General features: G+C 36.2%; 1 protein-coding gene across 10 annotated transcripts in view; it reads left to right on the top strand.

Moving 5' to 3' along the window:
• Nucleotides 1–25,327, top strand: part of ZMYM2 (zinc finger MYM-type containing 2) — an 87,354-nt gene that overhangs the window by 46,194 nt on the left and 15,833 nt on the right. For 5 of the 10 annotated variants that reach the window (XM_088050969.1, XM_088050964.1, XM_088050966.1 and 2 more), the window contains 8 exons: nt 4,220–4,336; nt 4,922–5,072; nt 14,786–14,958; nt 20,979–21,144; nt 21,989–22,023; nt 23,792–23,921; nt 24,066–24,211; nt 24,946–25,117. In XM_088050969.1, the coding sequence (XP_087907095.1) occupies nt 4,220–4,336; nt 4,922–5,072; nt 14,786–14,958; nt 20,979–21,144; nt 21,989–22,023; nt 23,792–23,921; nt 24,066–24,211; nt 24,946–25,117 (1,090 nt within the window). The remainder of the gene's footprint in view (nt 1–4,219; nt 4,337–4,921; nt 5,073–14,785; nt 14,959–20,978; nt 21,145–21,988; nt 22,024–23,791; nt 23,922–24,065; nt 24,212–24,945; nt 25,118–25,327) is intronic. The other 5 variants (XM_088050970.1, XM_014251115.2, XM_014251122.2 and 2 more) reach the window with 2 other exon arrangements.

Genomic DNA, 25,327 nt, shown 5'->3' with positions numbered 1-25,327 from the left:
ACCGCAATGTGAGCAGTGGACTGTAAGTGTTCCCTTGAGGCTTCTCTTGTACCTAAATGACACGTAAGGTATTGAACCTAAATTGAAAAAATAGTCGATTTACTATGGTGCACCATATTTTTCAGTGTTTACTATTGGAGATAACTCTTGTTTTAATTTTCTGGCTTCATATTCATCCCTTTTTCGTGCTGTGCCTGTTCTTCCTAGACTTTTTTCTTTAAGGGTTATGCCTCTCAGAACAGAATAATTGCTATTTCAGGTCTGTGTTTCCTCCCTCCTTGCAAGTATTTTGGTACTTTTGGTTTACAAACAAATAAGTTTGTTTTACAGAACTTCAGAATTGATTAAAATTGTGTCTTAAAAATAACCTTTTGTTTCTAGCTAGTTGTTCTTTTAATGTATTGAAATATTGGAAAGATTCAGCTGAACTGCATGTTGTACAGTTTATGTCCATATCTACATTCTCCTTTGAGCAGCCAGCCTGTAAGAGCATTTGATCTTGTAAGAAAGTAAGAGAGAGAGAACAGCCTGCTTTATGTGGTTTTTGTTTGGTGGTTGGTGGTAGAACAGTGGGACTGAGTCTTGTCTTCCACACTCTGTCTTGGAGGACGTTATTGCAGAGTTAAAAATGAGCTGTTCCCAAGGTGTATTGTTTTAAATCAGTATCAATACTGGGACTTTTACTGGGTCAGTTGAAGGTCTTGCTGTTAAGGGAAAAATAAACTACTGATTATTTATTGTGAACATGGAGGCTGTAACACAAGTGTCTTCCCAAAGTTAGCAGCTGCCTAAGTGTCTGACAGTGCCAGCTATCTGGCAAAACGCAAGTCTGTGCAAAATTCATGCTAAAGCTTTAACTGATTTGGGTTTTGCTTCCAATTTATGGATGTATCTGGAGAATTGTAGGACCAATATGGGTAAGAATTAAAACTACAATGGTTTTTAGCAGGATACTCTTCTCTGGTTTTTCACTAATGCTGTTCTCTTTCACCATTGTGATGGTGCCTGGAAGTGTTCTTGGCTATATACATTACATCTCTCTTTCTTTTGCACACATGTGTGCACACAGACAAATACTCTTCTAAATTTGAGAATATTAAAAATATTTGAGGCTTTCATGGCCAGACTGGAAGGGGTGTGTGTGTGTGCATGAGTGCAAGGGAAATGTTTGTTTCCTTCCCTATTTTATTTAGTGCCCTTGTTTTCGCTTGTGGAACAGTCCTGGTGAATGACAGCATGTAGAAGATTCCTCATAAGTGCTTCTCTCATACACATTCAGAACAACTTGATTCTTTCAAAGGGGTTTTTTTTTTCCTCAGCTGGAAAAAAGACCTAACCTCAGTCTGGCTGCCTACTAGCTCTTCCACATGTACACTTAGGTACAGAAATGTATCCACAATTTGATTTCATGTTGGTGTGAGCAAGGATAACCCCCTGTCACATAGGCTGCCATGGCAGGGGCAGGCCAGAAGCTGGGCTGCTCTGGTGGTCTTTGGAGAAGATCCTGGGCTATGCCTGCCTAGTGTTCATTATTAAACTGGCAACTTAAAGCAAGTTTGAGCTGGTTGCACTGAAGGCTGAAAAGGGCTTTACAATTATATATATATATATTTTTTTTATTTATTTTTTATTTTTTGCTTTGCTTGCACTTCCCATGCTCTTGTTTTTCAGGGCAGGCTCTCAAAAGAACAAACATAAGTACATGACTTCAAAGATGCCTTTGATATGACATAGCATAGATAAAAGTTTGTGTTCAGGGTGACTGGTTTTAGGATTTTAATGGATTTATGATCTTTTTTGTTTTATTACTGTTTGTGTGTAATAATGCTCCCAAATAATTCCTAAAGGTATTTTTAAGTACGTTGTAAATTAGAAGCAAAGCAAGATGGTGAAAATACTACACGTGTGTCATCTTGGCTCAAAATATTATGCAGAAGCTGTCCTTAATTGTAAGCAGGATAATTGAAACTTTAAAGAAGCATACAAACAAATGTGATTAACTTGATTTAAAAACCATATTCTGCTTGGTTTAGAACTTTCAGTAATATGAATGCAGTTCTTTACAGATTTTTCTGAAAAAAAAATAACCAGAGGAGCTCATAATAAAAAAAATATTGCTTTTGGGCTATTTTTTAGAAGCAATAATGCTTAATAACTTAGATTTGTTTAATCTATAGTTATGCGTAAATTTCCTTTAAAACAAATTCTGATTTTAAATAGTCTTGAACATCAGTGTTGTTCTCACTTCTCTAGCTTTTTGTTATTTTCCATTACCAGCCCCATAGACTTTATGAGTCTGAATTTCTACCCCAGTAAACAGTAATTGAAAGAAATAAAAGAAGGTGACTATGACTCAGAAAACAACGAAAAGCTGAGTTTTAATTTTAACTTGTAGGCCTCACAACAGGGTGTTTGGATCCTATATCTGAAGATAACTACTGGCATGAAAGATAAGGGTTGCTTTTCATTTGATGACCACTTGGTGTATTTCATCTTCATTCCTCCCTATGTCTTCAGTATTTCTGTACAAGTACAGAAATTTCTATACACATCTGCTAGTTCTTTACATTTCCTTCACTCCTGAACTGGAGGTGCTGGATATTCTTGATTTCTTCTTGTTTTCGGTGAGAGCTTCAAAGGCTTCTGTAAGCCACACAGCAGCATGTGTCAAGCCTTGCAAGTCTTCAGCTATTTAAAGCAGCCAAAGTGAAGCAAACCTTGCTCAGTCACAGGGACATTTTCTGGATATAATGGGAGAAATATGATTATATTGTGTGTAGGCATCAAAAAAAAATTGTAGAAGTTATATATAAAACGTTGTTATAGGCCAATGGGCCATGGAAGTACATGTGTGTTCTTCCTGCTGCCTGGCATTTGGTTCTCATGTCCTGCCTGTGATTGGGAAATATGCATGACTACTTAATGTCTGCCAAGTCTTGACACAGAATAAATGCCTCTGCATAAAATGATACTGTTTGCACTGCCATCTAGCACTCAGCAGTACCACCCCACATAGATCAGGGTTTCTATCAGCAATAAGTCTCAGCAGAGTTTTTTATTTACTTTTTAGTGTAGGTAAACCCTTACTAACATGAGAGTCTGAAGAAAAATATCCTGTAACAGAAATGTTTTGAATTTTCACTGTTACACAGTGGAGAGGTAGTAACAAAATTGTCTAAAGAGGATTTGTCTTTAAATATATTTGTTTTGCTGCAAATAGTGTGGGAAAGTTTGTTGAGAGGAAAGATGTAGGAAGTTTGTCCTGGAGTCTTCAAGTGTCTGTGATTACTGCTGATTCACATTTATATATATAATCACATCTATCTATTAATATAATATAATACAATATAATACAATATAATACGTTATATTTATAATACACCAATAGTTTGTGCTTAATCAGGGAATATGCAAAACCACACTATTCTATTCTGTTGGCACATATAAGACATACTGAAAGATACAGGTACTGTATAACTGAGTCCTCCTATCTACTGATTGCCTCAGAAGTGCATCAAAGAAATTACTCTGTTGCAGAATTAAATTCTCATACCTAGACATGCAATCTATAGTATTTTTCTCAGTTTTAAATACCTGGATTGTTTAGGGGCTGGCTATATGAATAATTAAATCTCTCTGCCATGGGATTGAGACTACTAAGGACTGTTAGCTAGTTTTTTCTTAATCTGAGTGGATGTGAGGTTTCTGGCTGAAAGCTTTTTATTTTAGTAGTTGTATTTTCAAGTGCTATGCTTTCGTAAGATGTTGATAGTCTGCCTTGGTGGGGTTTGGCTTTGAAAATATTTGTTTGTTGGTCTTTGTCACCAAAATAATACAAGCTGTGGAATGTATTTATCTGAAAAGATATGTTTTGTGATTAACAAAAGTGATCAGTTTGGGGATACTTTTTATTCATTTTTACAAAAAATGTATTTACCCTTAAATAAAAGGCATAAGAAAGGTAAGGTAAAAATATGAGATTTAAAGTAATTCTGGTGGAAGTAAGGGTAAAGATTCAAAACTGGAAAACCTGGGATGACAAGGGAAAAGGAATTAAGGTAACGAACTGACCTGCTGTGCTTTTGCCAGAAATGCTCTTGAGTTTATAAATAAACTACTAAATTCTCAAACACTGCAAGCTTAATTGAAAAAAACCCCATGTTTTAAAAGTAACTTTGTTTTTTTTAGTGATGTATGTATATGTATTTATGTTTTTCAGACTCTCAGTGTTCAGACTTCAACAAATGGTCAGTTCGTCTCTCCCAGTGATATTCAGTTGAAATGTAATTATTGCAAAAGTTCTTTCTGTTCAAAACCAGAAGTACTGGAATGGGAGGTAAGGGGTGATGCTGGTGTTATTATTAGAATGATGATGTGTTTAAAAGTTTAAACTTAGAACTTTAATATGGTTTTTCTAGCTATTTTATAAGGTATTGAAGCAGCTTCTTATTAAAAGTTCACTTAAAATCTACCTGGTTCTGTAGAATATAATTTAATTTCAGTATGGATAAAAGCAGAAGTCTTTGTTCATAAATAGTATCTGTGGAATTTTAAAAAAAATATTTTCTCAGATCAGCTGTAAGTCTGAAATCTGGTTTCATCTTCAGTTATTGTAGATATGATAGAACATTATTACACTTCTTTATGAACTGAGGAAGTATCTAAAGAGGATATGCTGAGATTGAGTAGCATATTTTCTGTTCAGTGTTTTCATGTGAAATTACTAGTATTTGTAGCACTGTCAGCTTAACTGGGATTTGTAAATGTTTAGCATTAGAAGTCATACTCTAAATTACATGTTCACATTTCAGTTTACTTTGTAAGTTGTCTTAATGGCAACTATTATTTCAAGTTGCATTAGTTAGACTTTAAGATTTTATCCATTAACCTTATTCACAATGTTTTGCAACTTTGCGTTTAGAACAAAGTGTATCAGTTCTGCAGCAGAGCATGTTCTGATGATTATAAGAAACTGCACTGCATAGTTACATACTGTGAATACTGTCAGGAAGAGAAAACGCTCCATGAAACAGTGAATTTCTCTGGTATCAAAAGACCCTTTTGCAGTGAAGGTATGTATATATTTGTATTTTTCCTGAGGGACTGGTCATTGTTCTACTGTGGTTGACTTACTTTATTTATATATAACGTTAAAATTTAAGGCAACAACTCATTCTGTTGTACTTGAGGCTAAATCAGAAGTCTCTTCATTACTATTATTGAAGTGACTGTACCTGTTATTATTAGTGCTGCTACTTTTTAATTTATCTGAGCTGCCTTTAGAGCTTTTTACCACTTAGTCCAGGTTAAGGGTAACACTTTTCAGTGTGTGGGTATATAAATACATACACATATGTGTGTACATTGCACATATACATATGCACAAAACATTATACATTCTTTTTAAAATATGTATGCAGTAGTGCATGTACAACATTAACACCAAGCTTTCTTTTTGATTAGTATGTTCTAAATTAAGTGCAACAGTAGAAGTTCTGTGTTGGCTTAGAATGGTTACTTAAGCAATAACTTGAATGATGCCTGTTCCTGTGTGTTGATTACTGTCACTGCAATTTGCTTAACTGATTACTTGAATTTTCCAAAAGAAAACAAACTAAAAGGGAACTCTATGTGCCTATGATTCTTTTAAGTTGCTTTAAAGCATGGTTTTAATAGAAATAGCCAAATAGATTTTTAAGAAGGACCTATCCTTTCCACTTCTGGTGAGCTCTCCTTTGATACTGGTATTTAATCATGATCTTAAAAGTTCAGCTACAAATTTGGATGAGCTGTCAGTCACAAATACGGTGAATATTTTTTTCTTTAGTTATAACAGCAGCACTTCCAATGTCATTTGATAAGATCTGTGGAAAATCTCTGCTTTCAGGCAGATTAAGTACTAGATATGGGAGTTTACTTGTAGGAGGATCCTGTTAAGCTGGAGAGGGTTGGAATGCAGGGCTGAAGGCAGTCTTCCCTCCATGCCATTCCCTTACAGTTTGGGAGTCTGCAGTCTTTTGTTTCTGAAGAATGGAGTGTGGTGTTCTGGCCTGCAAAGTGATAGCTGGAGAGTAAAAAACAGATTAAGGCCCAGCCTTGCAGTGTATGATTGCATTGCTCAGCAACCTCTAGCTAGAAATTATTTCTGTGATTGAAACAATTCCACAGAATACATTCAAACGAGCAAGATACTCTTCTGGAGATTAAAGTAGGTGCTTCTGTTACTGTGAATATTTGACTCCCTCATTTTAAAGCCGGGTGGCTGTTGCAATGAAATTAGTAGGATTCATAATGCCACCACTGCCGTCATTATTTCTGTATGAGGAGGCTTGAAATAAGTGAGGACTTGTATTTCCTATTAGAAAATTTGAGGGAGAAAAAGAAAACCATTCTCTCCTGTATAAAAACAGATACTAAGTGGGGGGGAATCTGTTGCCAGATGTCTTAGTGTGGGTCTTGAGTTTGCAGGTGCTGGACTGCCAGCTCGAGAGCAAATGCTATATTTATGAGTGTGGATGTGCAAAATGTTCCCATAAAGACAAAGTTTATCAGCTTACTGTGATGCTCTGAGGCACTGAGTAATAGAGAGAGGATAGTGAAAATCACCATTAAGTAGATCATAACTTGAATGAATACAGTGCATACCTGCCAGCTGTAGCTGAGGTCTGCTTGGTGATGCGTATGACAAAGAGCTGATTGTGTTCCTGTTGCAAATAAACCAATGACATGGATAGAAACTCTGAAGGAACCCTAGACCATTTATTTTGAAGGAAAACCATCAATTGTCATCAATGGCTGCAGAAATAGTGCAATCCAAGAATAGTGGATGACTATAATAATGACTAATAGTGGATAGACTAATTAATAGTCTGATGTGGGTTGGAAAGGGATAGGACTTTTGGTGGACTTTTGGAGGTCATCAAATAGAAGTTCCATCATCAGATGTGATAGATTTTTCTTCCCCCTTTTCCAGGCACCTAAACATCACTGGTTTGTCCTTAATTTCAAAGCCTATTTTCAGATATCTGTCCAACTGATTGTGAAATAACAAAGCCAGTACAAATACAAAATACTTGTTGGATGTGGAGGCCATCCTGGTTTTGATTTTGCAGATTGTTCAAGGAACCTCACCAACACAGATTATTTTTTTGAGCATGCAATTATTCTTCATCAGAAGACAATGTTTGAGAAGGAGGAGCCAGAGATACTCAGTCACAAAAGCTGCTGGCATTTTTGGGAATAATTGAACTCTCAAAGGAAAATGTGGGGAATTTTCAGGGGAGTGTTTATGAAAGGCTCCTAGATAAAATCAGAAGTTAAACACCTGTTGAAATTTGTGCAAATTACTTGTACTTACTTGTTCATCTTGAAGCAAACTGATGGGAAAGCATACATAAGACCAACCACAGATATCTCTTGACTGCTTACAGCTGCCCAGCTGAAGTTCTGAAGATGTCATCATTGCTCACATTCTTCATACCTGAGGGGTTTTTTCACACATGCATATATATTTACACACAAATCTTGGCACCCACATTAAACTCTCTTGGATCAATATTTCTGATGTGCAGTTTTATTCCAGCTCTGTTTCTTAATATGTTTCTCTTGAGACACGTAAAAACGTGCAGGAAGTAGATGAAACTACTGACTAGTCTACTAGTCTACTAGAAATAGACTAAACTGGCCTAGATTTTGTGCTAAAGATGGTTATTAATTCTTTCATGGAATATAGCATGTTTCTTCTGTCTTTGTCCAAAAATCAGATGCTATGTGGAGAATTACAGCCTGAACAGATTAGATGGAGGAGTTTAATCTGTTCCACTGGTGCTGAGGCTGTCCTGGTGTTTTGGCACTAGAATGCTGCATTCCAAAATATCTGTATCTAAATTAAAAAAAATATATATATTATGTATGCTAAAGTAAAAAGTAGCTTGTGGATTTTTATGAATCTGTAGTTGAATGAGTGACAATTGAGGATAGGCTGTACAAGTTTTTAATCCTGAGGAAATCTTTAAGTTACTGGGTTTGGGGTATTTTGGGAGTGGGGTAGGTTTTTTTTGTTTTTATTAGTATATATTCTTTTTGAGAATCTGGGAGAATCTTTGGCAATCCAATAATGAAACTGTTTTATGTTATCACCATAATTTTATTTATAGACTTATTTAATTAATCTTTCCGGTAGAACTAAGTGTTATGACTTAAACAGCACAGGCTTAATAATTTTATAATGCAAATTTTAATAACACTGATTCGTATCTGGTAGTCTTCTTCTAGGAAGGAGAAGGTCATTAAGCTGTTGGAGTAACTCAGTTATCTGGTGCTTGGGAATTACTTTCAAATGGATAATACAGATGAAAGACGGCTGTCAAACTAGCAAATGTACTATCACCCTGATAGCCTGAGAATAAATTTCTGGGAATTACAGTTTCTGCAAATGAAACTCAATGCAGACATTGAGTTTTCTCTGAAAAAGTCTCTGATGTTTCATCTAAGTAGAGATAACCTCTTAAAGTACTGTAGAGTCAACAAGTGGAAGAATAAATTTAGGAAGTTAAGTAATTGTACCTTCCTCTAGGAAAGGTGTGCATTCAGTTAAAGCACTGTAGATTTTAAAATGGGATTTTCCCAACCAGTACTGCACAGTGGATAGTTTGGTAAAGTATACTATTAAATGATCAGTTGATTAATTTTTAGATTTGTATGAAAATATTATAGATACTGAGATAGCCTAAACACAAGTGTGTTAAGTTTTATACAGGTGCTTACATGCCAGTATTTCACAATCAATTAGGGTACTACCTGATATTTATAGCAATTACTGTTGTTAGAAATGGCAAAAAAATTATGTAAATATGTGTTATATGAGGTGTTGCTAAGACTTGGTTATAGTTATGGCTGCTGGGCTTCTGTGGTGGATGGGCCAAGGAAGAGTTGGTGCACTGGCCCTGCTGTGCTGAGCTGCTGGGTTCCCCTAGACAAAGGGAGTTGCCATCAACCTTGTGTGAATCTCTTTGTTCCTGATGTTCAGTCTCATTATTTTTAAAGTGAGAGCTACAGGAACTGTTCAAACACAGCTTTTTTAATTGTTTGCATTAGCAACTATCTTTTTTAGAGGCACCAATACTGCTTTAAAAAATAAAATGTACAGAATTTGGTCTAGCATATAGAAATTTTTGAAGACAGTAGGAAATCACCCTTTTACACACTTTTGGATTTGTGCTTCACAGAGCTGTTAAGTCCTTTCTACAGCTCTTGATAGAGGCCTGCCATGTGCAAGTATTGTTATCTTCCTATGGTGCCTAGTTTGGTTTTGCTCATGACTACTTCTTTTGGCAGTGTCCCTCTTGAGATAAATTGTAACCTGAAATGTCAGTGTCCTTGTGGCTTTCATTTGAAGCGTTGTTTGGCGCTGAGTTGGGATATTCTGGCAAAAGGGGACAAGTAAAAAGCAGAACATGTCTTAAATACTGCAAAATGCATGATCTTTAAAAATACTCATTCACAATTTCAAGAGTCATGTTGTTACTACTGGAAGATAATCCTTTCCTACAAACTGGGTTAGTAGAAAAGTAGAAGTGAATGTTGGAGGTATTTAGAGGTGCGTGAGCTATTCTGAGACACTATGATCTCCTTTGACTGCTATGGATAGAAGTTGGAATGGGACATTCCTGGCATTTCTCTGAGCCTTGACAGTTTTTTAGGGAACTCTGATGGCCCAGAGGCCATGGTCATGGCCATGGCTGTTCAGGCCATGTCATCTCATTGAGTAGTCTGGTTTTTAATCTTTGAGTCACAGATGACTATTCCAAACAAATTTTGTTACTGTAAAAGCTAAAATGATCTTTTTTTCTTTTAAAAATAAAGTAAAAGGGACAGGATACTCAATTCTGACAAGTCACTTAGGGGGTATTTAACAGGCTCCCTTGCTACAGATCCACCAAGTGAAGGCTCTTGGATATGCTGAAGGAAAGCATAGTTCTGCACCTCCTAGACAAATGCACATGGAAGAGCTGGGCAGTTTCTTCTTGTGGTATTCCACTTGTGGAAGAGTCTCATTGTAGATATAGTTTCCAATTAGTCCTTCTTGGATGCATCTCTTCTGAAATTACTTGACAGTTTTAAATCGTTAATCTGGATTTTGATATTTCTGACAGTGTTATTGTATGTGGAAGAGATTGTTTATCTTCCTTCCCCTTTGTAGAGTGAGAACATTGATAGTGTTCAAGTACTATAATTTATTTTTTTTGTACAGGTATTGAGTGTTGAAATTTTTGTCTTTATTTGTGGAGAGATAATTTGTAACACAGTAAAGTTCATCAAGTGAAATCCTGTGCATTGTTCGACACCAGTGGTCCTTGTTAGATTTTCATTCTTCAATGTTAATTCCACTGTTGTGTCTTTTAAAGAGGTTTGAGGTAGTTCTTTGAGCAAAGGCAACATTGACTCTTGCAGATAAAGGGTGATGCAATTTAATGTGCTGAGATTATGAGCACAAGAAAGAAACTTATAAAGATGTTAATTTACATAAAAGAATTATCAACCTGGAAAGATTTAAGAATAAGCAAAACCTGAGTAACTGGATTGGAGTGGGAGGGAGGAGAATTGAAGGAGATAGTACTTAATATCACAAAGGGGTATACACAACTTCTCTGTACACAGAAGAGGGTAGGGTCTACTTTCACAGTAATCCAAGCAGGACCCAGAATTTGGATACATTGCGTCCATCTGTTTTCCTAAAAATAATAATGTTTATTATGAATCCAGAGACACCGAGTGATAGCAGTGTGGGTATGGAAGAGGTTTTGTATGTGAATCGGTATGGAGGGAGATAGAACAGAAAGATCTGCATGGGACATAGCTCCAGAAAGCTTCTAAGACGTAGCTTGTGATGCTACATGCCTGTTGTTATTCTTCTCTAGAACAGGTAACAGTTAAGGTTATTATGAGATGGGAGAACAGCAAGTCCTGGACGTTGCTTGAAGGAAAAAGGTAGTTTAGCAAGGACAGCCTTTCAGAGGTAAAAAACCATTTTTTTTAGGATAGAACAATTACTTTCTATAAAGATATTAGTTCCTGTGGTAAAAGGGACTGGTGTTGAGGACTTGGGATTATTTCTGGTTCAGCATTCCTTTTTACACACTACTTGATCTAGAAATGTACAGCAGTACCTGAAGCGGGTACTGCTGATAGAATAAGATCATGTTCTTAGTAGCTTGTACGGAGTCTGCAGTCAGTCAAGTGAAGCAGGTTTTCTGCCAACTCTGCACAGCTGAACCTGGCAGTTCTTGGATCTGCCAAGAGAAGGAAAGCTCTCTTAAACTGGAACTTCCCTGAATTAAAGGTTTTGAGGAATTGCCTGGGTGTTGTATTGTCAGCAATCTTCCCTTGTATGTGCTCAGATCTTTGTTTTCTCTCTACCATTTATGTGGGGAACCAAAATTCAGGGGTCTTAAGGGATGGGTTTTTTGTTGGGCTTTGCTTGGAAGCCAAAATTGCAATAGCGTAATTAAGGATGTATGTTAAGTTAGCAGATACCTACTTGGTTTTTGTTTGATTCAGATTTTGAGTTCAAGATACTTCTGTAAATGGTCCTTAGTGGTCTTTCTGAGACAGCCAGTGTGTGGGATGGTGTTACAACTTCAATAATGACCATACTTAATGACTGGTGTAGCTTGAGCCAAATAACCCATGCTTATAATTTCTTTCAAGGAGTTGCTTTCTCTCAGAGGCACTTTAAAGCAGTAGAGGTTTCCATCTGATCACACTGTAACTTGTGGGTCTGGTGGTGTAGGAGAAATCTTGAGGTACATAGGAGTTTACTCAGATTTTTTTGTTCAAAATGTTGGAACTGTCAGCTCTCTGTTTTAGGCAGTGCTTATACTCATGAACCCTAAGTCCCCAGGGGAGCTAGGCTGAACAACCCCTCAGGATTTTAGTGCTGATATTAGAAAGGTCAGACATTCAGTGCTTTTTGTATTACTTATCCCCAACAAAGCCCATTCCGTGGTCTACATAGCCAGCATGGGTGTTACTGTTACACTGATTGAGGATTTCTCTTGTGCAAGAGAAGACCAAGTTGTTAGAACTTAGAATCTGTTTTGACAAAGGCAAATACCTTTTCCCATGCAAAGAAGTCTTACTCTTTCAGTCGGAACCATAGCATTGTAATAAGAATATGTATCCTGGATTGCAGACTACTAAGGACCTAAGAAAGGCATTTGGGTTTCTCTCTTTGAAGTCACAAGATCTTGAAGCTAAACCAAATTTTCCTTGGCTCTGTGGATTAAGTTACCTAGTACAAACACATAAAAGAGTTTCAGACAAATCTGTAGAATCTTGCTCAAGATGCTGCAAAAGAAAGGCTTTGTAAAGATTCTACTTCAGCAGTCTTCAGGGTTGTAACAATCTGCTGTCAATGTCTATAAAGTTTTGTAAAAATGTGTTTTTATCTTTTGTAGAGGCCTCCTTCAGCAAGAAGCCCTTCAGTCAGTCATCTATAAAAAACCCCATGTGTTCCAGGCATTTAGGTCTTAAGGGGTGGAATTTTTGACTTTTTGTTTCCCCTTACTTAATGTTCACTGATCATTATTTTCTATGAGTCACAGAGATGTGGGAGATGTTTGACTGTAGAGTGGAAAATTTCTTACCTGGTAACTTATTTAATAAAACAGCAGCATTGTCTTCAACTTTCTTGCCTGTAGTTCAGCAGCCAAGAAAAATGTAAATTTTGTCCATTCCTTTTTGTAAACTTATTTAGCCAGGTGAACATAGGTTGCCTGGTTGGTAGTAGAGGAGTACTAGTTGTCTATAGTTTTTAAAGGGTTATGCAGCATTGGGTGGCTTTTGTAAGAGACAGCTGAAGAGGAGGATACATAGTGATGCTAAGATGCCTCTGGAATTTCAAATAAGTGGAAAGAATATGATGCTCCATGCAATAATGAGAGATATAGCCAGCAGGAAAAGATACTAACAGGAAATTTTGCTTTTAATTGGTATTTTTAACTAATAGCTTGCACACTCTGTTATCTTTAGGATTGTTATTTCCTTCAAAATAATGTATTTAAAGTCCAAATTAGTTGCACTGTAAGGATGGTTGCTGGATATGAGACTTTCCATCTGTGCTAATAATGTTCTTTATTCTGTTGTTAAAGAAGAAACTGAAAGAACAAACAAAAACAACAGCCCAAAAAAACACTTTAAACCAAATTACCTACAGAATCTTACTTGTACAATATTCTATAAATGTACTGTTTTGACATTAGTAGCAAATTCAATTTGTTAACAAAGCTTGTTGCATTGCAAGTTAAAGTTCCTCAATAACCTTTTGTTTTTGGAAGATTCAGTTTGCTGCATCTTCCATTTGCATTCTTGTGCTTTTAGTGATTTAAAAATAGTATCTCAGTTTCACACATATGAATTCTATCCTAATAAACAACAGCAGAAGTAACATAATTGAAATTACTGAATACATCACAGTAGTTTCATATTCTGTATGGCAGAGGAAGAACAGCATGTATGTTACATACTGAGTTTCATAACTTATCAGAGGTACAGAAGTCTGCATCTGTTAGATTATATATATGTCCTAGCAGAGTGGAGATTTGGAAGACTTGAGTTCTGGTCTTTGGTGGTACTGTGATATTTGGTAGATCATAAAAACAGGTGCAGTACCTTAGATTAAAGGTCTGTGTAAATGTTATCTTGTCCCTCCAGTGTTCAATATGGACAGTTACTTCATCTTCTCATTCTGTTCTCTCCCATGAAATCAGGACAATTACAGAGGTATGCAGTATATGATTTAGGCTTCAGCTGAGTGGCACAGGATTTGAGGTCATTTAAATACATTTTGAAAATAGCCTATATAATAGCTACAGTATTCATCCTTTAACACATTTGATGTGTTAGAATATATTTTCTAGTTTGCTTCAAGGAAGGTCAGATTATGGAAGACTATAGCTGTCATTATGGCAACCTTGAAACTATGACTGTATAGTAAATGAAAAAGAAAAAACAAAACCAAAAAACCCTCGCCCCAAAACAAAACAAAGCAAAAAAACCCCAAAACAAACAAACAGAAAAACCCCAAACCAACAGAAAACAACCAACCTCCAACCAAAACAACTAACACCTCCATCCCAATGTGAAAAAAAAATAAAATTAAATATTAATTACATGCAAACTCTTAACAAATTTCATGTGTAGTTTCCTGTCATTGCATAATTCTGACTGCTGACCATTTCTCGCTTTGTAGTTACATTTTTTAAGAAATCCCTCAGTTCTTAGGTCATCTTGTACATATTAGTGTTCTTAAATATTAATGAATTATCTTAGGTGGCATGTTTTATTAATATAAATAAAGGTAGTAATAAAATTAAGTTGATTTATGAAGATAGGTATTTCTGTAGTAGATAGTGTTGTCTGGATCTCTAGCATTTTGAGGATGTGTACCTGAGCAATGTAACTCCAAGTCAATGCTTTTGCATGGGTTTATATTAAAAGAAAATTACGGGGTTTTTTCTTGTTTGTTTATTCAGGGCTTTGATAAACAAAGGTTCAGGAAGGGTTTTGAAAAAGATGCAGGCATGACAGGATACCATAGAGTTGTGTAGGGAAGGTATTTGGGTAAAAATGTCTTGAAATATAGCCTTACTGTGCCACCTGAATTTGTCTGAAGCCCCAGTTGTTAGCTGTTGTTGTATTCATTTAATTTTCGATATTTAACTCTTAAATGTGCTATCTCTCTGTAAAAATTACTTTGTTCCTAATGTTTAAAATCTGTTTCCAGGCTGCAAGCTGCTATATAAACAAGACTTTGCAAGACGGTTAGGACTGAGATGTGTTACTTGTAATTACTGCTCACAGCTGTGCAAAAAGGGAGCAACTAAGGAACTTGATGGTGTAGTGAGAGATTTCTGCAGTGAAGAGTGCTGTAAAAAATTTCAGGACTGGTACTACAAGGCAAGTAACTCAGAATTTTTGACGAGAGCTCCACAGTTAAAAAAACCAAAAATGCACATGTGAGGATATATCAAGGACTGTCCAGCAAATATGGCTTACTTCAGCAAAGCATTTGCTATAGAATTAGCAAATGTATTAATTTCATCATTTGAGTTTTCATAGTACTTAGAGCAGCATTTCTGTTTTCTGATTTTATTAATTTGTTTGGCAAGGAAGTCTTGAGTTACAGAAAAAAAAGTTACTTTGTATATTTGTTACTTTACAATTCCAGTTTTTTCTCACTTGATACCACGTGTTTCTTGTCAAAACTTCTTAAATGTGTATTCAGAATGTTGAAAACGCTGTTAGCAGCTGGATACCTTGAGTTCACTGACATTAGCAGAGTTTTTCTTGTTCCTGTTTTTGCCTCCTTTTTTGCCTTTTCCCTTCTCCCACAGTTTGAACTGCAGAGGCTTTGGTTGTTCAGTATTTCCCATTGGAAAGGATGCCAAAGGAAAAAGCAAGATCAAGTGGATTTCTAATAAAAGTTTAAATCAAACAGATGGCATCTATTTCTAAATCTCTGGAAACTTAACTGCCTTGTGAAGCACAACCAACAAAGACTTCACAATAAGAGCTTTTTTGTTTACATTTTTTGAAAGGAAAAGATGAAATTGGACTGGGCTTAACCTGCGATTAGTGCCATGGATAAAATATTTGATCTCTGTTGTGAACGCCCTGGAAAGCTACACTGATAATTTCAAAACAAGAACTACACTGTGGATGCAGTTGCAAAAAAGACAGTACGAAATTCATCACCGTACCAAAACTCTGCACACAGCCTGGAAGGCAGTAAAAACTTGAAATGTTAGAGGGCTAGATACAAGTCCTGTAATTCAAGATGATCTACCCACCATAAAAGAACTGAATATGAAGACATATCTGATATTTTGGAATGTCTGATTCCAGAAATGTTACAGCCAAACATTGTAAATTCTTTATTTTGAATAATGTATGTAGGGTCCTGTTAGACATTCCTAAAAGAAAACTACTGAAGGCCACAATGTGTTTCTTTTGTCTCATATGAAAATAGAGTGACAAAGCTTGGCTGCAAAGTTCTTAACTGAAATATTAACTTTACACAATAATATTTAATCTATCTATATGCCTTAAAACTTGGGGTGTGGGATGAAATTTATCCCTGTGAAAAAAGTGCCTTCTAATAGAGAACTTAAATCTTTGGTGTGCTTTAGAAATCTTTCGGTGATTCAGCAAAGAATATAGTCTGTAGGTGTGCATACCAAACTACTTTCATGTAGCTGAGCTTCTGTGGAAGCTTGTACTGTGATTCAGCTTTGAGAACTACTTGAAAACTCAGACCTCTGATTATCCTGATTCATGGGATAAGGTAATAACTGGCCCATGAAGACTGCTTAAATGATGTTGGTACTGTGTTACAGAAATGTTAGATCTGCTGTCATAAAAAGACAGTTTAAACAGATTTGCTGGTAACTAGCGACTTTTGATACTTTTGATGATGTAGAAGTGTTAGATATTTTGACTTTTTGAATCTTACACTTGTTAGTGGAACTTGTGTTCCTTATGAAGAATTGTTGATTGTATTTTTTTTCAAGTGCTTCTTAAAGCCTTAATACAATTGTGTTTTGGTTTAAAAAGCTTGAGATTTATTACATGGGAAAGACTTAAAATAGGTTTTGGAAAATTGGGTCTTTTGCTAAAATTTTCTTTTTTTATTTTTTTATATCCTTGCTGGTAACTTCTCCTACTTCATGGAAGTCACTACAGATACCTTGGATTTTGTAGTGCTTTGTTAGCTCATATTGTTACCTACCCCAAATACACAATGATCAAAACATAGAAACATAGAATAGATAAGGACCATTATCTGAATTTGTATTTCATTAGCTGTTTTGTCTGTTAGCTTCTTAAAAGAATAGTTACTTATGTATGAGCTTTGTCTCATTTATGCAATGTTCAGTGGTTTTTTTTGGAGTTTCAGTGAATGTATACATGAGGAGAAATAAGTAGTAATAACATAGTAATGTTTTAACACCATCATTGTGTTCATTAAACAAGTGTTTGTCTCCATCTTCTTTGTCTACTTTTTTTTATGGACACATCTTTCTCATGTAGTATTATCTGGAAACATGGTAACCTTATAAAATAATGAAGTATTATTATGGGAGCACTTCCCTGAATGCCAAAATTCTCTTCTCAGAAAGCCAAAAGAAATTAGCAATGGTAGAAGCACAGCAGCTTATCTAGAAGTATTAACAGTTCATTAAACTTACCTAGATAAGAGTCCTTTAAACCTAACATGAGGGAGTGAAATGTAAAAGAATAGTTTTAGTCCTGATCATCTGTTGGGCAACAGCTGCAGTTACTATTTGGTGCCAGAATTTCTACAGTGTGGGTTCTGTGCACTTCTGAGACAAGAGGCAAAATTTTAGGTGTCTTGAGGTTAGCTCCCTAAGTTTTTAGAGCTCCTTCTGTAAACTTGCTTGCAATGGATTGGATGTTAATCCAGAAAATGCCTGGGAAATGTCAATGTAGATCATTTAGCAGCCTGATGTTCGATGACAGTTTCAGTCATTTGGCGTTACATTAGAGCATTGAAATTACCTTGAAAAAGAGTATACAGTTCTGAGAACAGCACAGAAATCTGTTTCTTTAAATACACACTGAGAAACACTGATGACAGTACTAGAGCTGAAGTGCACACAGGTCATGCAAGGCTACAGTGGAGAATTGATTAGACTCAGCACATGCAGTGCTGACTCTGTATTCAGTGGGGCTCAGGTGTCTTCAGCAAAGAGTAAGTAGGAGGTGGGGAACTACAGTCCAAGGAAAAGAAAAATTACTGTGGCCAGTGAGCTCAGCAATGATTGTCAGCAGTGGTAAAATCTGAAAGTGGAGCCAGCATTTAATCAAAATGGTAAAGACAGCAAAGACAGCCTTGTGGAATTTCTCTTGTCAGAATTCAGCCGTTCTCTAGTTAGACACCTCAACCTCCAGTAAGTACTCTTTCAGAACAGTTGATCTCCTTTCTCTTATAATCACTCACTCTCTGGGAACATCTTTTGCTTCCTGTTTACTGCAGTTGAAGCTGGAATAGACAGCTAAGATTAGGTCAAGTTAATAGTAGTCCATACCGTTGGAGAACATTAGGAACAGGTGATGGAGGGATTAAAAATGTAAATAAAAGCCCCACATATGAAAATTTTATTCTTTAACCCAAATTTGGGGTAAACATTAGTGATTTATACTAATCACCATGCCCATTTGAACATGTTGAAGTAATGGGAAAAGAAATGTACCAAAAAGCAGTTGTGATTGGCACAGGACTTTGCAGTGCAAGCATCACAAGCAGAGATGGGCTTTGTGGAACACGGATAAGAAGACTTGAAGCAGGTATTTTGGAGATTCAGTTAACATTTAGTGCCAGTACCCCAGGTGAAAACAAAAGAAAAAAGGAAGGAAGGAAAAATCATGAAATGTCACAAAAATTGTTAATTAATTTTCACTTTGAATAAATTTGATGGTCAGGGAAATGGTGAACAAGCAGTTAGCAGGAAACTTCAGTGCATGGAACCATGTATAACAGTGACTGTAAGCAGCATTATGGAAATAGTAGAATTAAAGTGTAGCAAATGTAGAGATGAGAAGTGAAGTATCGCTGTAAAAGAATCCTAGGTTTCCTTAGGAATAGTGATAACTAAATAATTTAGTAGAAATCCAGGAGAGACAATAACACACTTACTCAAAAACCTAAATGAAAAAGAAAACCAGGAGAGGGAGAGAACAGTTGCAGGAATGGAAGAATCACAGAATAGTTGGGTTGGAAGGGGACCTTTTAAAAGGCTGCCTAGTTCGTCCCAATGCCTCTGCAATGAGCAGGGACTTCTTCAGTGAGATCAGGTTGCTTGAAGTCCCATCCAACCTGACCGTAAAAGCTTACCTATCTATAACCTCTCTGGGCAATATGTTCCAGTGTTTCACCTTCATTCTAAAAAACTACTCCTATCTAATCTAAGGTGACCTTTCTTATATGTAATCTAAGTTGACCCTCCAATTTAAAACCATTTCTCCTTGTCCTATCACAACAGGCCCTGCAGTAGGAAGGCTGTAGTTGCTGGATTTGACAAGATTTGACCCCTTTTTCTTTCTTTGAAGGAAAAAAAAATGAGCAGAAAGTGGTGCTTTGATAGTCAAGCAGCATGCAGCAGGTCAGAATAGATGGGCTTTTCTGTACGTGAGTCAGCTGTCATTCTTAATCAGTGTTAGGTGGGTTTGAGATTTAAATTTAGAGTGAATTATACTTTTTTTTTTTCCCTACTGGTATTTCAGTCATTTGGTGGCTTTGGAAGTTTCTTTTGCCTTAAAGGTGTGAATTCACAACTTTCCTGAACTGATTAAATCTGCACTATTTTGGCAACACTCTACATTTTATCTTCTTCCCCACTCCCTTCTAAGAATACAACTTACTTGCTCTTTTGTCCCACTGAGATGATCTGCAAAAGGAACTGTGGATCAGTATCAGTGCAAAGTCCAAGTGACAAATATAACAGGAACTGAGGGAGGTTGGGGATAATGCAGTTCTGTAAGGTCTCTGACCTTGTGTGCCCTACAGGTGCATAAGCACTGCTGCTGCTAACCTGCACAGAGAAGAGGGAAGAGAAATACCTGCTCTTCCAGGGCCACCTGGTGCTCAGTGTGAGGGGATCTTGAAGCTGCAGCTTTAATTGCTCCCAATTTAAAGCTGGTTATACTGTTAGAAGTTAGTCTATGTATCATCTTTAAATACTTGCAAATTACAACTGAGAGCTTAATTTCTTACACTGCCAGAGAATGGTGCCACACTGTTCAAGTACAGAGAAGAAACTAAACATTTAATTATTTTTAAAATTTGAATTAATTTGAGCTAATTGGCCTGTTCATACTTTTTTGGAGTCACAAAAACTACAGTTGGACTTTGTTTTGTTTTGTTTTGTTTTTTTAAGCCATCAGAGCCTTGTGCATAACTGCAATGTTGTGTATGGTTTTATGTATTAATGTTTTGTGTTGTATATATTATAACTTCCCTCTTCCTTTCCTGGCTATATTATTAGGTTGACTTATTTTGGATTCCTAAGCATCTTTAAAGTTTTTAATTTTTTTTAGGTCAGCTTTAGGATGGAGGTTGCAAACAATATCGAGGCAAACAGTAGTGCAAACAATTATTTGCTTACTTGAAGATGTGAAATTGAGGCTACCACTGTTCAGATAATAATTCATAGCGTGGCAGATAAAATGCAGTAGAATGTATTTTGGAGCAAAGTGTTGTCTGTCTTCGTGATGCCTTAGGAAAATAACATGCAGGTTCATGAAAGTTAGGTTACTTGAATGTTTGAGTTATGTACTAACTAAATTTTGGGGAGTCCTCTTTTTTTGAGAGAAATTGTTGTTTATAAATCATAGAGAAACTTGGATGAACTAAAGAATTGGAATCTAAAATTGTTGCTAAACAACTAAAATAATGGGAATATAAAAAAAAATTATGCTCATTTGATACCTAGAGAAGTGATTCTTTTGGTGACTTTTTAAAACTTTTTAGAACTTTTGATTCCTTTTAAAACAAAAAAATCCTCCCAGAGTTTGGAGTGATAAAGGTGATTTGTATTGTCCTCAGTTCAGTAATATAATTAAAGAGTCTGCCACTTTCTGCTCTTGTTTTGTAGAAAGCTTCAACAAAAGTAATTAAAATTAATGAACAAAATTCTTTTTTTGATGACTGTTTAGAAGTGAGCAATTTTTGGTTTTTTTTACAAGGTGAAAAATCAATAGAAAAACCCAGATTTATTCTAGATTCTAACCCATAACCCATAACAAAAGAAGATAGCTTAACTATTGTACATGAGCGAGACTTAATTGTGTAGTGGTACTGAATCTTTGATACTCTTAAAAATGTAGCCTTTTAAAGTATAGAAATAATTTTTTCCCAAGGCCTGTTTAAAAATGTGAACCTCTTCCTTTGCATTAAGGCTGTACGGTGTGACTGTTGTAAGTCACAAGGAGCCCTCAAAGAGAAGGTGCAGTGGCGCGGCGAGATGAAGCATTTCTGCGATCAGCACTGTTTGCTCCGCTTCTACTGTCAACAGAACGAGCCCAATCTGGCCACCCAGAAAGGACCTGAGAACCTGCACTATGGTATGTGCTGCTTCAGGGCTGGGAAGTGTCAAGCCAGATGCTTCTTTTAAATGAAAAATTGAAAGCTGCATGAATTATTTATTTGTCGTAATAAACTGCATTAGAGATTATCCTTTTTTCTGTGTTATCATGAGAGACGACATTGAGCTGTTCTGGGTTAAGTGTAATTTTAGTGCTGTATCATCATGGGAACAGAAAGTGTTTTCCTCTTTCGTTGTGCTCCAGTTTGTCCTTACTTGCTGTGTGAAAACACTTTTCAAAATGCCTTTTGGTTACAGAGAACAGATGCACTAGGAATGAAAAAAAGAAATGGAATTAAAGGAAATAAATGAAATGGAAATGAGAATGAGAATAAAATGAAAGTATCTAGATAAGAAGAATACATTGCTTTTTTTTCCCTTTCTGTTGGCAGTAGGTAGTGTGTAAATTTGCTGATGAGCACTGAATACATGTTTGTGGTTTAAATGGCAAGTCAGGCAAAACTCAAACCAGCTTTTAAATTAATGCAGTTATGGCAACTCAGCTTCTTTGTATATCCATTTTCATGGTTGGACATTTTGGTGTTTACTTTTCTGAAGGAGGCTGTATTCACATCTGGCTAGAGCACTGATTTATCATTTGCTTTTGTGTAAGGGTCAATACTGGAGTATTGAGGGAGATCAGTAAGGAAATGTCCATGAAGAGAAAGACTTATGTGCAGTTCTCACCTGCAATATGGTACTAATGAGTTCTCTTGATTTAATGTTGTATTGGTGACAGGTGTTCTTTTGAGTTGATTACTGAAATTTGCTTTGATTTTGAAAAAGGGAAAAAAAATTCTAAAAATGTTTTTTTGTACTTTTAGATCAGGGCTGTCAAACCCCCCGGACAAAAGTAACAGTAAGTACATATATTTAACACACTGATATATTTAACCCTCTCTCCCTCTCTCTCTCTCTCTCTCTCTCTCTTTTTATATATATTTATATATACATATATATACAAACATAATTAGATGTACTTAAAATGTGATATCCTGGTGAATTAGAGGGATGCTATTAAAAACTAAAAATTAGTGTCTTTGAATGATCCTAAGCTAAATTCATGAAGCTTTTTAGTCTCTTTCACATCTGTAGGTGAAATAAAAATTTCAAATATTCATAGTTTCTTTTCAGTGTCTTCTGGGAAATTAAATCATCAACCATGTGTTTTCCATCTATAGTGCCTATAAATGTTGCTTAAAAGTTAATCAACAAACCGTGTATCTTATTCACATGTTTAGACTGATTAGATGAATTTATTGAGTATAGAAAAGGAAGAGAATTTCACTGCTGGAATATTAAGGTGGTAGCTCAGCTTTAAAAAGCTGAAAATAAATCTTCAGGTCTTAAATTTTATCCTTCCCAAGAGTAGAATTCTCTAGGTGCTCAAGGTCTGATTGACTTTGCTGCAGAGTAGGGAAGCATAGCCTTTTGCAGGATTGCTGTCTGAAAGGGTGGGGATAATCAGTGGAGCAGCAGCCTTCATTCTGAGTTTCAGTTTTTCTTAGCTTGTCAAATATACTACTATTAATATTGTTTTCAGTTAGCTTAGTGTATTTTGTTTGAAACTTAGTTTTGTTTTGATTTGTTTGTATGGAAGGTCTGAGAGACTTGTCTTTTAAATGCAAATATGCATTAAAGATAAATCCTAGGTTTAAGTGAAAGATTTTGATGACAATATAAATATATTTATGAAAAACACAGAAAATTGTTTAGGTAACTACTAGAGACAACAGACAAGCTAAGATGTCATGTTAAAAACTTTTAGTATTTTATGTTTCATGATGCTAATTCAGTCCATAAATTTTTAAAGACTGTGTCAAAGCTATGTGTGACAGTATTTTTTTTATACATTTTAGGGAGTGTGCACCTGTTAGAGTTGTTCTTTGGACTGGGCTTTCCTTCCATATCTAAAAGGACATATGGGGCTAGTCTTCCTACATATGACCAAATAGAGCTGAGAGTTTGTTTCTCAAATCAGGTTCTAGAAGAGGTTCTAGGGTACAAAAACCTTGTCTAGAAAACAAGAGGGTTTTTTACTTCTTGACTGTAAGAATGCAATTGAACATTATGGGATGTTCCCAGGTATTTGTTGTCACTGCTGTAGAGCCAGCAGGGGGAGCCCGAAGTTCATACTTTAGGTAATAAAAAAGTGTTCAGAGCATTATTATTCAGAGTTTTTTTTTTTTTTTTTAAAAAGTGATCTTTGGACTATAGCATAATTCAAGAAGTTTATATCTTGAGCCTAAAGTGTGTTCATGCTGCTTATAATGAATTCTTTTTACAGCTAAAATAACCTTTTGTGTTACAAAATTGCTTAAATGGTGCCTTCACTTAAATAAGCATGTAAAAAAAATCTTTATGGTACCTTCAATTAAAAAAAAAAAAGGAAAATGAGCCAGAAGTGCTAACCCTCCTGTTATGATCCTGGCAGTGGCAGCTTGATATGAGGAATGTAGAATAGCTTGCAATTATAGAATAGTAGTTGGTGCTGTTGTGTTGTGATTCTGTGTGCTTCCTCTTCAGTACCTCATTTATGAAAAGTGTCAGCTGATACATTAAGTCAAGGACTTTGTGTTGGAATTAGGGTGGTATAACAGCACCTTCTTGTATTTGCGTGTCTGCAGGGCTCAGCTCCACCACCTTCTCCAACACCTAACAGAGAAATGAAGAACAAGGCAGTTCTTTGCAAGCCTTTGACAATGACGAAAGCCACGTACTGTAAACCTCATATGCAGACAAAATCTTGTCAGACAGGTAACTCCTGAACCGTGTTAGAGCTAATTTCCTCATTGCAGCTTTTTCTTAACTTTTACTGTCTTTTAACATATTGCAAATATTCTGATTTTTTTTTTTTTTTCACTAAATGGCAGGTGTAAAATATATTTAAATACCTGGCAGTATTTGCCTTTTTCCTTTTTTTTTTAATAGAAGATGAGTGGAAAAAAGAGTATGTCCCAGTGCCTATTCCTGTACCAGTCTACGTTCCGGTGCCTATGAACATGTATAGTCAAAACGTTCCTGTTCCTACCACGGTTCCTGTTCCTGTAAGTGAGACTTCAGCTTCATTTTAAAATTGGCATCCATTCACATGCTTGTGTGGGACCACCTTGTGTTGCTGGTTGTTTTCCTTCTGGTCCATGTAAAGGATTGCAGGGTGCTGCAGCAGTACTTATAGAAAAAGCATTAGGATCTGGCAGTGAGTGGCACTTGCATTCCCTGATTGTTCTTTAGGACCTGTCTGCCTTCTTCCAGTGTGAAAATCTTGTGCCACTGAGCTTTTTAGGAACAGTTCTGAGTGATACTTCTGCTTTTGCTGAATATGCTGAATAAGCCTTTAACAGCAAGCTTTATTCTTGTAATAAGGAAGTTGAAAAGGTTGTGTTGGGAAAGTGGGAGTGGGTGGAGTGGGAAAAACAGCAGGAAAAAACAAGCCACTAAAACAAGATGCTGGTTTGTCCAAAGTGTTAGTCTGAGGTTATAAGCAGACAGATTTGGAGTTCCAAAGGCACTTATTTTCTTTCTTTGACCAGCTATATTTTGTCTTTTTTTTTTTTTTTTTTCCTGTATCCTTTCCTCCTTTCCCTTCTCTTCCCAGCTCCTTCATATTGGATTTTTAACCTGTCAGCATTTTTTGTTAGCTCACATTAGAATGACTTGCTTCTAATCTGTATCAACCCTGTCTTTTAGAAGAAGAATATGAAATTTTTTATGGTTGTTGGTTGCTTTGTTGTGACATTTTTTTTCTTTTCTAATTATCTCTGCCTCCTTGTCTGCACAGGTACCAGTTCCAGTTTTTTTGCCCACTACTCTGGATAGCACTGAGAAAATCCTTGCAGCAATAGAAGAGCTGAGGGGAAAAGTCCCCTCAGATCCTCTGGAAGCTGAGCTACTGAACTTGTCAGGGGTGGTACCTGAACATGTTGGAAAAGCTGAAGCTTCTGATGTGGCCAGTGAGTTTCTTGATGAGTTTTTGACTGCTTGGAGTGCTGGGGGATGTTTGTGACAAGGAGGATTTGGTTTTGTTTTGTATTTTAGGGGAAGTTCGATGCTGTCATTGAGGTGTTATTAAAGTTGCATTGTACTTTAGCATCAGATTGCAACTAAGTACCACACAGCCACTTGCTTACCCTAACGCTCGCACCTGGTGGGGAAGAGACTTG

The sequence above is a fragment of the Pseudopodoces humilis genome, chromosome 2 (genome assembly GCF_049639895.1).
Source record: "Pseudopodoces humilis isolate 2021_Gansu_Grassland_sample_001 chromosome 2, ASM4963989v1, whole genome shotgun sequence".
NCBI classification, from domain to species: Eukaryota; Metazoa; Chordata; class Aves; order Passeriformes; family Paridae; genus Pseudopodoces; species Pseudopodoces humilis.
This window is presented reverse-complemented; position numbering and strand designations above follow the sequence as displayed.